The sequence below is a fragment of the Phodopus roborovskii genome, unplaced genomic scaffold (genome assembly GCF_943737965.1).
Source record: "Phodopus roborovskii unplaced genomic scaffold, PHOROB, whole genome shotgun sequence".
NCBI lineage: Eukaryota > Metazoa > Chordata > Mammalia > Rodentia > Cricetidae > Phodopus > Phodopus roborovskii.
The window spans coordinates 43,508,232-43,521,534 of NW_026126517.1; the positions used below are offsets into that span (position 1 = coordinate 43,508,232).

The window sequence follows — 13,303 nt, forward strand, 5'->3', positions numbered from 1 at the left end:
CATAAAACCAATATAAAAACAAATGTAAACGTTAAATGTAAGAACACTGTGAGTGAGCACAGAAGTCTCAAGCTAAAGGTCAACTTAGACTCCAGACAAAGCAAACATGGACAGGGTTGCAGACAAAATCCCCACATGAGCAACAGCTGAAAGCTGAGAAAAGTCATTCCAGAGCCAACAATCCAGTTCTAGGATTCTGATCATAATTTGTTCAGCAAGAAGTCTTGATACCCTTCCTTCTTCCCTTCCTTAGGATTAAAGGCGTGCCCCACCACTGCCTGGCTTGATATAGATGCGCTTTCTTTGGACTATTTCAAAGTTCTAAAACAAACAAACAAACAAACAAACACATTTTATTAATTTTTTTTTTGAGACAGGCTATCTCTATGTAGCCCTGATAGCCTATGTAGATATGGGTGGCTTTGAACTCATGGAGAGCCATCACCCTCTGTCTCCCAAGTGCTGGGATTAAGGGCCTGCACCAGCACACCTGGCCTTACTGACTGACTGATTGTATACATGCTCTAGAGTGCACATACATGCTCACGTGGAAGTGAAAAAAAAAAAAAAAACCAACTTGCAGGAGTTGATTCTCTTGTTCCACTATGTAGGTTGCAGGGATTGAACTCAGGTTGCCAGACTTGGTGGCAAGCACTTTAACAGATGTTGCCTTATTGTCAGCCCCACTATGCTCCACAGTGGAAAACCTTTAGACACTATAAGATGGTTACAAGAAGACACCTACAGCCTTCTGTGGACAATCGTGGTACCTTGGAGCTGAGGAGCAAGTGTGGGCTTTGGAGTTGGACAGGCATCCCTGGTTACTGGTGTGACTACAGAAACCATCAGAACCTTGTCTCTGCTCTGTAAAGCTGGGAAATGCCTGTCTCTGAGGACTGACACACATCTCACCCAAGGCTCAGAATGCAGTAGACATTCATTTAATGTCAATTCGGCTCTGGGTATCCTACAATTTAGTCTGGTCAGATAACTCATTATTTCTTAGAAGTATGGGAGAGACAGTTCTCAGTTGTTAGGTCTAACTCCTCTGACTATGTTCCTAAAAGAAATGTAGTAAAAAAACAAAAAACAAACAAAACAAAGCAAACAAACAGGGTTGGAGGAGTTTATAGGTTATATTGTGACTAGCCCCAAACATGTCAGTGTACAAATGACATCACATTATATTCTCAAACTGATGAGTCAATCATTTTAAGTATTATTTTATATATATATCTCTCCCCATCTTCCTTCCTCTGGTAATTAATTAAAAAAATTGTGTATGTGTGTGTGTGTGTGTGTGTGTGTGTGTGTATGTGTGATGGTACTAGGGATGGAACCATGTGCATTGGGACTGTGTAAGACAGAGAGTGAACATGGTTTTCAAAGTGAGAGGGTAATAGGAAGTGAAATACAATCCCCAAAGAGATGTATCTGGTCATCTTTACTGTTTACTGTCCCCTTATCCTCAAGGCTCACTATCTGAGATGTGAAGGATGTGCTTTTGTTTTCATATTTATCCAATTCTCATTGTCAGTTTCCCCTGAACTTCATCATGCTGGTGTCTTCTTTCATCTAATACACACTTATCTCCCTTGCTCCTTCTATATGCTATGAGAATGAAAAGACAAGCCACTTCTATGGGCATGTACCTGACAACACCATGCTTCAAGGATACATGGAGAACTCTAAAATCTGAGTAAGAAAATCCACCAAAAGGGAGAAGATCTCAACCCACATTTCAGCAAAGTAGATGTATGGAAGACAGAAAAAAAAGATACTTAAATTTGGACTGACTCGGGGAGGAAAAAAAGGAGGGCACAAATTTGGGTGGGTAGGGAAGATGGTGGATTGGGGAAAAACTCAACAAGGGATTGAATATGGACAGGACTCCCTGCATAGAATTCTCAAGATCTTTAAACGTGACGGGGCAGTAGACTCACAGTGGCTGCGATGGCATGAACAAGACCCATGAAAGACCAAGCCAGCCAATTATGGTGGGGTTTATAAAATCCCAACTTAACTGAGGAGCTATAGCAACTGATGACTGCTATAAGGGGTCAGTTTTCAGGGATGACACCCATGTTCCAGTAGATGGCCCCATACTGATGGTTTTGTTTGTTTTTTCCATTAAAGAAAAAAAAAAAAGCACATAAAATTGGGAGCAAATGCCAGTAGGGTAAGTAAGAAGGAACTGGAGAGGAGGAGCTGGGGTGGACTTGACCCAAACACATTACATCCATCTATAAAATTCTCAAGAGAAAAAAGATAGTTGATGTAAATTAAATCACACAGAGAAGCCATGGTGGCACATGCCTGTAACCAGAGCACTTGGGAGGCTGGTGTAGGAGGTCAGCGAATGCCAGACCAGCCTGGACTATATAATAAGATTCTCATGACATATATCTATATGCCAATATAGGTAAAATTGAACACACTGCAATTCTATTTAGAAAATGTGAGTCAACTGCCCTGTCATGCTTAAGCATCTTTTTAATAAAAAAAATTTTTTATTAGCTCTTTAAGAAATTTGTGAGTTTTGGCCAAAGTGTAGAAAATGCAAACAAGTCTGTAATGATGAAAAGCGGGTCATTGGCTGTCTGGAAAAACTGAAGGAGACATACATTCATTATTTCAATCATGGCAGTGCTTTCGTAGATGCAGAAATGCATGCTGTTTTTTTTTTTTTTTTTTTTTTCTGTATTACTTGTGCCTCATTAAAGCTGAGGGAGTTACAGGTGTGGGAGCTTGAGGCACTTGAATCATAAAACTGCAATGACTAAAGATGTCTAAGGCTGAGAGAAGAGCCCTCAAGATAGATAGAAAGTGCCACTTCCGGGAACAGCTGGCCCTTTAAGGCAGTCAGGAGTACGAGTTAAGGTATCTTAGCTCTAGACAGCCAGGAGGAGAGCTGCTCTATTTTTCATTCTGTGACTGAGTCAACACAATTTCTGATATCAGGACATAGAGAGACCTAGATTAAAGTTCTGCCAGGGAAGTGAAAGTTAACCGTGTCTAAGATCTTGGGCTACAACATCATGGCACTGGGAAGCTGGTGCCTACATCTTGCTCTGTAGAGCAAATCCTCCAGGATGAAGCAGTACACAGCAAAGGCAGGCAGCTAATGCACTCCCACCAGCACTGGGGAACTTCCCAGAGCAGCCATGGTGGCTCTGCCTAAACCAGAACTGTGCAGGTTGAGAGTTGAATAGATTCTTAGAAAAATGCAGAAGTGGGTTTCCCTAGGCAGAGATTCTCAATTTGGTATTTCCTCCTCCTCTTTTCCCCCCAGACAGGGTTTCTCTGTGTAGCTTTGGAGTCTGTCCTGGAACTTGCTCTATAGACCAGGCTGGCCTCGAATCACAGTGATCTGCCTGCCTCTGCCTCCCAGTAAAGGCATGCATCACCACCCTGTGATTTGGTATCTCTTCTTAAACAGTTTGAGAGACATTCCATGTGCTTGTATTTCCTTGACTGTGTGTGTGTGCATGCACATATACCCTTAAAAGGTACACAAAATTTGTATTTATTTACATGTGTGTTTGGGTCTCTGTGTTAATATGTGTGATGTGCAAAGTGGTCCCTGCCAGAGAAGAAGAGGCCATCAGATGCCCTGAGGCTGGAGAACAGGCAGTTGTGGGCCCAGCCAAGGAATCAAACTCCTGTCCTCTGTAAGAACAGCAAGCACTCTTAATCACTGAGCCATCTCTCCAGCTCCCCACACAAAAATGGGCTGAGTTCTTCTCGTTTTATATTAGCTTTATGCCACTGAGCTGGTTCTTCTGTTAATGGTCTCACTCTGGCCCCAGTCAGTTCCCTTAAGAGCCTTGGCGGAACAACACATTCCTATGTCCACAGTAATTACAGATGACAAGGACCACAGCTGTATAGAGTAATGAAAAGAACCACGGCACATTGTCCACAGATAGACCAACTCTCTAGTCTGCAACACAGAAGACTGGGCCTCAGCTCCACAGGAAAGAAGAATCTGTGAAACACTAGGTCTCTCTATGTCCTGATATCAGAAATTGTGTTGACTCAGTCACAGAATGAAAAATAGAGCAGCTCTCCTCCTGGCTGTCTAGAGCTAAGATACCTTAACTCGTACTCCTGACTGAAACACTGACCATGTGAACCTCCCTCCTCTGATCATCCTATGGCTGGAACTGGACAAAGCATCTAGACAGCCCTTAAGAGGGTGCCAGGATATATAGCCTATGGAGCTTTCTGGACCTTCTCTAATGTTTTCAGGGACTCTGGATCTCTTACCTCTTACCTCCCATCAGACAGAGGCGTGCGTGCATGCCTGCAGAGTGTATGTGGCAGCGTGTATGCCTGTGGCCATTAGAGGGAACTTTGGGGAATCAGTTCTCACCCTCCACTTTTACATGTTTTACATTGAACTCCATGCCTCCAGGAGTGTGTGGCAAGCGCCTTTTCCACTGAGCCATCTTGTTGGTCCTTCATGTATCTTTTATTATAGTATGCTGCTAAAATTGTTCATTTTTCTACTAGTGATTGCTAGTAATTTCCTACTGTTCCTATCATATCTAATATGCATAGGCAAAAGCATATAACATAGAGTTTGGAACAATGATAGGTGGGGTACAGAACGTATACCCCAAGGATAATGGAGGATGGAGGATTTCCCATAAAGACAAAGATGCCCCAGAAGCTTTCTGGCTTTATCCCTTTGACTGTGAGTGTCCCAGAGGCATACTCAAGGACCAAGTCCTCTCGATGTATTCTCTGGCACATTTAGTTTGGCTATACAGGATCCTATCTTTGCTTAAGTTGTTCTTTCTTTGGCTCATGTAGTTCACAGTAGCTTCCACTCACTGAAGCTCAGATTTTGAAAGTCCAAGGTTCAAAACCACAGACTCCTCTCCTACCCCCTCCAAGATATAGTTTCTTTGTGTAGCCCTGGTTTTCCTGGAACTCACTCTGTAGACCAGGCTGGCCTCAACTCAGAGATCTGCCTGCTTCTACTTCCTGAGAGCTGAGATTAAAGGCAGGAGCTACCACTGCCCAGACAATTTTTTCCAAACAAAACCAGTAACAACAAACACTACTTTAGCAATGATTGTAGTTCTCTGGATGACATAATGACTCCTCTGAAGACCTGAAATAGTTAACGCCAGAAAATGATTTAAAATGAGGACAGTGACCACTGGAACCAGAACAAAGCTGGGGACTTGTTCTCAGTCTGTTCCTGAACTGTGGGGTGACCTTAACCAAGGGAAAAAAAGACTTTTGTGGGTTTCTGGTCATTCATTTGATCAGCCAGTTAATGTGGTTTTACAAAGAAAAACAAGGAAACCCAATGCTTGACAGTTGACTTCTAGAGACAAGAAGTGCATACTTGAGGTAGCCTGGAACTTGTTTTTATTTTTAGGTTTGGGGAGAGTGGTGCAGAGATGGGAGCAGACATGTCATCTATTTCCTTGTGTTTTCCATGGTTCTTGAACAAATTCTCCTGGGCGATGCTCCAGCCCACACAAGGTTCTAAACATGGCTAGAAAACAGTCTATACAAACCTATGTGCCAACCATAATCATGACATATGCTGCCCAGAATCTTCTGTCTTTGTCTTCTAATCTCATCTACACAGTGGGTACAGCAGGCCAGAAACTCTTAATGTGACCCAGGCCATTCACAAAAGGATGGCAAGAAGCCACCAGAGGTTAGCAGGCCACTAGCAATGGTTCTCTTTAGCTGGTCATGGGGGCTGGTGTTCTCTATATTTTTTAGAATGCACTTGGATCTCTGCAATAAGACCGCCCAATATGTGTGTGTGTGTGTGTGTGTGTGTGTGTGTGTGTGTGTGTGTGTATGCAGGTACATGTACATGTGTGCAAAAGGCTAGAGGTCAACATCAGACATCTCTTTCAACTGCTTTCCCCCTTGTTCATAGAGACGGGGTCTCTGACTCATCATGGAGCTTGCTGATTTGGCTAGACTCTGGTACCCTTCTCTCTTCCAGTACTGGGATTATAGGTGTGGGCTGCCTCACTCATTTTTTTTTCTTTTATTCATGGGTGCTGAGGATCAAATTCAGGCGCCTCATGTTTGCATGGTAAACACCTCAACTGAGCTATATCCCCAGCCTCAACACTTTTCGAGATTGGCTCTGACCTTCAACTTATCACCACTCCTCTGCCGCTGCCCCCCCCCCCCCCCCCAGGCATTCCTGTTCTGCTGCTTCCTTGGTACCAGAGTGAAATCAGATCTGTTGGACTCCCACCGAGGCTTCATGAAGGCTGCACTTTCTGTCCAGTGTGTTGGATCAGATCTGTCTGCTCAGCACAGTCCTAACCTAATGAGAGATGCTGGAGGATGCTGGAAGAGGGTGGGTGGGTATGCCCTATGTCAGCCAGGGAGGCATAAGGATACACAGCTCTTCCCCACCCTGCCCACACCCCTCCTTACCACCAAGACATGTTCCAGAAGGTCTAGGTAGCCCAGGGTGCATTCCGTGCCATACCGCAAGGCTCTGGTTCGTACCTCTTCACTGACATCAGGGTAGAAGGATGCTTGCTGGAGACAGAGAGAGAGAGGGAGCGGGAAGGAGAGAAGAGAATGTTGACGTCTTAAACTAAGAAGATCTTTGGGTGAGTTCCCAGAGCAGCAGAGCTGGGCACCCTGGTGTCTGAGTCAGAAAACATTGCCCAGTGAGCTCTGGGAAGACCTTCACCCACCCTAGGTAGGATAGGAATTCCTGCCTCCCATTTCCATGCCTCTGCAGAAGGTCCTTCGACAGTGTATAGGCTGGCTCCCTGGGGACACATGTCAGAAACACTGGAGTTGGGGACATTCTGCCCTTTCTCAATCCCCCACCCCTCCATGCGCTAACACATCCAGGAAGATTCACAGTTAAGGCTTCCAGCAGGACAGTACAGACCAGCTCTGCCTGGCTTCCTGTCAGCAGTGGCAGGGGCACTGTTATGGCATCTCTGTGTCCCCAGACTAATGAAGCCCATGTTCCCACTCAGCCTCCCAAGTTATAGTCACAGGGCAGGCTCTGTGACCAGAGCCCTTAGGTTCCTTCAGCTAGCAGCTCCCTGGTACCCTCAGGCACTGTAAATAACTCATCTTCCATTATACAAATGTAGAGATAAACAATCCAGAGCTCTGGATAAGAGTGTCTCAGGCTTTTCCTCATACCATGACCTGCCACCTCCAGTCATCCATGACAAATCATTTCAGATGGCATTCTGACTTGCAGGGCTGCCAGATAAAATGCACCCGGAATTGATAAGCAAGACAGAGTGCAAGTGTGGGATACCAGTTTTATTTGCTACAGAAGGAAACCATATCCCTTAATTATTCTTCCACAGTTTTCACTCTGCAAAGAACTTGGGAGGCGTATAGAAATGCATAAAAACAACACTCCCTACAAACCAAGCTTGAGGCCTGCCTGGGCTACAGAGTGAGTTCAAGGCCACAGCCTGGGCAACTGAGTGAGTTTCTGATTCAAAATAAAAAGTAAAAGGAGGGCTGAGGCTACAACTTGGTGTCAGAGAATGCTTGTGTGCCACACATGAGGCCTCAGGTTAAATCTACAGGAACACAGAACCCCAAGCCATACAACCGGAAAAACCTGGTTTTACAATCCATCCCTCTCTCAGGGATGAGCAGTGTGGGTGGCAGCACCTGTGTACCCTCTCTTGGGGAACATGGCGAGCAGCTGTCACTGAGGAGCTAAGTCAGACTAATGTGAGGACTAACAAACCTCAGAGGCAGAAACCAGGGTTGGGGGTGGGGTGGGGATATGGGTGAGGAGGGTGGTCCACAGCCATGCTCTCAAAGCTCCCATATGTCCACGTCTCTCTGAGCCTCCAATGTGGGTCAGAGAGTTTGTGCACTACTGCGGGTGTCACAGACCATGGTGCTGCTGTCCCGTGGCCTCACCAAAAGAGTTGGGGGAAGGACATTCTTGCTAACTGTGGTGGCTCTGTAACTTGGCAGGACCTTCGGGAGAACAATCTGGCAATAATGAAAAGGTTATACAATTTGATCCCCTAATTCCACTTCTGGGAGTCTTCCTAAGCAAATAATCCAAGGTGCAGATAAATCAAATAAGCACAAAGATGTTTCTTATAGTGAAGTTGTAGGTGAGTTGGCAGTGCGCCTGCCCTAACATGCAAGAGGAAACACCCCATAAACCAGCTGTGGTGGGATATGCCTGGAAGCCTAAAGCCCAGGGCATAGAGGCAGGGACCCTATCTCAAAAACACAACACAACAAAACAGTAAAGGCGATAAACACTGTAGGCAATCTACCTATCTGACAACAGGGGAAGGTAGTAATGGCTAACAGAACATGTATAGTCATGAGCAAATTAGTCAGAATGACTAGAGCAACCAGGAATAGCAACCATGTCATCTATAACAATGCAGAATTAAATCTAACAAAAATATAGGCACACGAAAACAGACCACACAGAAACACACACAGGTAAAGTCACCTGGGGACTGGTCAGTCTTGCTATTCTGTTAAGACTAGACAGTGTGGGACACACCTCACCTCTACACACACACACACACACACACACACACAATCTGTGTGTTGGAGCTGGAGAGATGGCTCAACAGTTAAGAGCACTGACTGCTTCTCCAGAGGGCAGGGGTTCAATTCTCAGCACCCACAGGGCAGCTCACAACTGTCTAATTCCCAGGGGATCCAACACCCTCTCCTGACCTCAGTGGGCACTCAGTACACAACATACATTCAAGGAACACATCCACACATAGAAAAATAATTAATAAGAAAATACTGTGTGTGTGGAGGTCCAAGGACAACCTTGGGCATCATTCTTCAGATGCTATCTTCCATCTGCCTGCCTCAGCCCCAGTGCTTGGATTAAAGGTGTGTGTCACCATGCCTAGGCCCACTTCTGTCTCCTCGGTGCTGGGATTACAAGTAGTCACTTGGCTTAAAAAAACATCATGACTTTAATGCTCTAGGCATTTTAAACATCCATAAAATCACCTTATCTCTGATATTATTTCCTCCTAGAGGCAAGATTCTGTGTGCAGAGGCAGAGACATAAACATCACTGCATCATGCTACATACAAGCCAGCCCCTTTGGAACCTTGACTTTGTTGATGGAGCCCCTTCTCCAGCTGCCCACGATGGGATTGGATGTCCACGGAAACCACCTCAACTGTTGAAGAAATCTTGCAGCTGCACTGTCATTGGTTGGTTCTGTGATTCCCAGCCCGTTTCCTGTGCTCTCTGACAGTCTGTGCATGCGCATGTGGGTGACATCCTGAGGGGCTAAGGCAGCATGCCACTGGCTGGCACCTATACCAGCATCCACTCCACTCCACTCCACACCGAAGCACTTACAAGTCCTTGGCAAAATGGACTTTACAATTGCCACAGGAATCAAGTGTGAGGGGTTTCTATTTAACAAATAATCATTAATCTATGTGATTAGATTTATAAATCATGTCAGTTCACAGGGCAACAACAGGATATCCAAGAAGAGCCCCATGGAGGGCCCAGTGTCGATGGTGTAGCAGGAACCAGAGGCCTTGAACCAAGCCAATGACTCTTTGCAATGAACACTTGCAAGTAAAGACGTACGAGCAAAAGGACTCATTATGTCATGCTACAGCTTCCATGATGAGATTTCTCTTTCCTTTTTAAAAATTTTCTCTTAAATTTTATTTTATTTTGGCGGGGGGTAAAGGGCAGAGGGCAGATATGAAATGACAGGGAATGAATGGGAGGGATTGAGATGCATGATGTGAAAGACACAAAGAATAAATAAAAAGAAAGAATAAGTGAGTCCTCTGGGAGAGCACCAAGTGCTCTGAGCCATCATCCTCTTCAGCTATTATTATTATTATTTTTTCCTCTTTTGAGGCTTGCTAGGTAGCCTCGGCTGGCTTCTAACTCACAACAATCCTCCTGTCTCCTCCTCCACGCACTAGGATTATAAGTGGGGTGTGAGCCAGCTGTAAACTGCATTCTCTGCATGTTTGTCTGTCATAAAGTATAAGGTGTGAAGCTGTTCCATGCTCATACTCCAGCTTGCCTCCTTCTCTAGGACACTGAATGAGTCATTTTCTATAGAAAACTATCTATCCATCCATTCACGGCAATGCCCACGTCTTTACCTTGCAAGCTGTCAGCATATCTGAGACAGCCTTCCTGCTCAGATTGGCGGTTGCGATCACGTCCTCCTGTCTACATGAATTCCCAGCTGCCACGGCTTTGGCTGTTGCCATGGTGATGCCTTTGGTCATTCTTATTGATTCTTCTGGTGATGATGTCTTCTCAGGTATGTCTTTTGACTGGAACACCTTGAAGTCAGAAACAGAAGGGGAAATAAATAAATAAATAAATAAAAAGAAAGAAAACAAAAGAAAAGGACAAAAATAACTTTTCTTGGGAGCCAAGCTAGCAATTGGAAGAGACTGTCACATGACAAGAAATTAGAAACCTAATTTGGAGGCAGTAGAGTGGGTTTTGCTTTCAAGATCCTAGCATGGACAAGCCTCTTACACTGACATTTGGCATTCATGGAAACAATATGGTAAGAGGTTTCTAAAGTGCTAACTCATCCATTTGCAAACAGCACCACCCAATATTTATGAAGTGTCTTCTTCAGTCTTGATGTGGGCTCTAGGGCAGGACTAACTTTAAGACATCACTTTGGATGACGTCCTGCCCACTTGGCATAGAGTTTGGGGAAAGTGAACCATTGTTCCTATAATTCTGTTTTACAAATAGAGCTGCAGGGTTATGCAGAGGCATTCAAGTCAGTGACTCTGATTTAAATGCCCCCCCTCTCATTTACAGAAGCTGCAAAGACTTCATGTTAGTCAACATAAGCTGCTTTTGCTTTACACACACCTGGTCCGTTCTCTTTAATATGAAGGACTAGTTCTGTGCCTATATGCTGCATATGTATCTGTCCCTGCAGAAGAGGGGCTGGCCTGTTTTCAGACCTGAAAAACCACTTAATGGCATGGGCTACTCCCTTGAGTAAGATAGGGTACCCATCCAGCATTCTTGCCATGTGACAACCAGTCAAACATCATTGCTTCTTAAAAAACGACAGTGACAATTAAGTGACTCAGGACTGTAAGCCCCTTGTTTGGATTTGAGAACTACTTGGGATGACGGCTACACATAGAGTACTCCAAACTACTTTGGTCTCCATGGCAAAGGGTCTGTGAAAAACACTGTGAGTAAATTCATATTCACTTATTTGTCTATCTACCTACTTATCTACCTTCTTAATTAATTTTCCATTTTTTTTCACATTTGTGTGTATGAATGTTTTTGCCTGTGAGAGGGTGCATATGTGCATGTGTATGTGTAGGCCTGAGGTTTATGTCAGGAATCATCATCATCTACTCTTCCACCTTATTCATTGAGGCAGGGTCTCTCAATCAAACCCAGAGCTCACTGATATGTTTAGTCTTGCTAGTCTGCTTGTTCTGGGAATGCCCTGTATCTGCCTTTCAAGACTGGAATTGCAGATGGGCCATGGTGCTGGTATTTATGTGCACTTGCATGAATCAGAACTCCTGCCTTCATGCTTGTAGGTGAGTGTTTTAAATGCTGAGCCATCTCCCCATCCTTCCAAATGAAAAAATGTGGATGCATTCTAAGCCACTCTGATATACTCACAATGACCAAGTATCTGTAATTTCCCAGGATAGTCTACATTCCATATCTTCGTCACCTGCAGTTGTCTGAACCTGTATCTAGATCTCAGGTGGAAACACAGACATCCCATGGCACCCATACTTTTGAGTTACTTATGTATTCTTTAGTTTCTCCATTAAAACTATGAACTAACTGTATCTCCTAAGCTGGTTCCATTCAAAGTGGGACAAAAGAAGCTAAGACTCATTCCAATAGCAGTGGAGTTACTCATGTCTCACGCTGCTTCTCATGTCGCCTTCACAGGTGATCCTGAAAAGGTACAGGGCAGTCTGCAGCAGAGGCAGATTCCCCTTGTGCTTGCATAGCCCCTAAAAAGCTACATGGGGGGGGGAGACCACTCATGCCCTGCATATTTCTATGTCTGGGTATCAGGATGAAGGGATGCGCAACTGTGCCGAGCACAGAGGAAACAGCTCCACAGTAGCAATTCCTGGTGCCCATGACTCTCCGGGGCTAGAATGAGGGAAGAATGAACAGAGCTAATGTCTCTAAGGAGAGACATCTCAAACAGAAAGGAGCCAGATGCTGAAGAAGACATATGGGCCTCTCCCCCAACAGTGAACCTCAAACTGCCATTCCATACGTGGGCTCTTGCCAACAGCAGCATGAGAAGAAAGAATGCATCAGGTCCCCATAATCTAAACATGAGGCTTTTCTCTTGGCCAGAATCTTCTGTAAATGCTGTAGTGTCAAGCTGTCTTTTTGATGGAATAAAGTCTGGAATGTCCTAAGTGATACATATCAGTCCTAGGGAGGTAGGGCTACATCCTGGTAGAGTGTTTGCCAAGCATGTATTAAGCCCTGAATTCAGTCCTCAGCACCTTCATAAAACTAGGCATGGTGGTGTACACCTGTAATCTCAACATTTGGGAGGTAAAGGTAGGAGGATTAGAAGTTTAAAGTTATGCATGACTACAAAAAAGTTTGAGGCCATCCTAGACTACATGAAACCTTGTCTCATAAACAGTCCCAAAAGATCCTAGTCATGCTCACTGACATACAGGTAAGCAACTACAAATGCCACCAGAAGGCAGATGAATAAGCCTCCACAGTCCAGGAGTTCTAAGTAAAAGCTCTTTCATTAAAAATTGCAGAGAAGCTCATGTGTCAGTCACATGTTGGACGGTGACAGCTGAGGATGACAGCTGTTGGGTACTCACCGTGAGTTCTTGCTTTATGTACTCGATGGTGGCCTCAAGCGCCCTTGTGCCCCGGGTGGCTTCATCTTCTACTGCCTTCACAGTCTTAAGAAGAGAGGTGACATTGGTCACCATCACCTGCACGGGAGGAGAAAATCACTGAGTACAATGTCTGAGGTGCACATTCTGACCCTTTTATGCAAATGACACAAAAGATATCTCCTTCCTTCGTTGAAGGAAGACAACCAAGGGTTCATCCTCCTGATAGCCTGGCATTATCATCCTCATATTTCTGCATGCTCAGCCCCAACTGGAGTCCACTCTACCTTGGCCGCTCCTTTGAGCTGGTACATGGAGGGGTCATCAGCTGGCTTGCTGGCAGCTCCCTTGGTAGCACCGATGAGATCAGAGAGGGCCTTGGCCACATCTTTGATGGCATTTATTAGAACCACCTGAAAGAGCAGGAGACTGGTGA

General features: G+C 44.8%; 1 protein-coding gene across 1 annotated transcript in view; it reads right to left on the minus strand.

The window, feature by feature from the left end:
- The window catches only part of Tln2 (talin 2), a 401,603-nt gene that overhangs the window by 21,846 nt on the left and 366,454 nt on the right, over positions 1 to 13,303 (minus strand). Inside the window, exons 49-52 of the mRNA XM_051197857.1 lie at positions 13,155 to 13,280; positions 12,850 to 12,966; positions 10,129 to 10,314; positions 6,430 to 6,537 (exon numbers count right to left, since the gene is read on the minus strand). Of these exons, the coding sequence (XP_051053814.1) occupies positions 6,430 to 6,537; positions 10,129 to 10,314; positions 12,850 to 12,966; positions 13,155 to 13,280 (537 nt within the window). The remainder of the gene's footprint in view (positions 1 to 6,429; positions 6,538 to 10,128; positions 10,315 to 12,849; positions 12,967 to 13,154; positions 13,281 to 13,303) is intronic.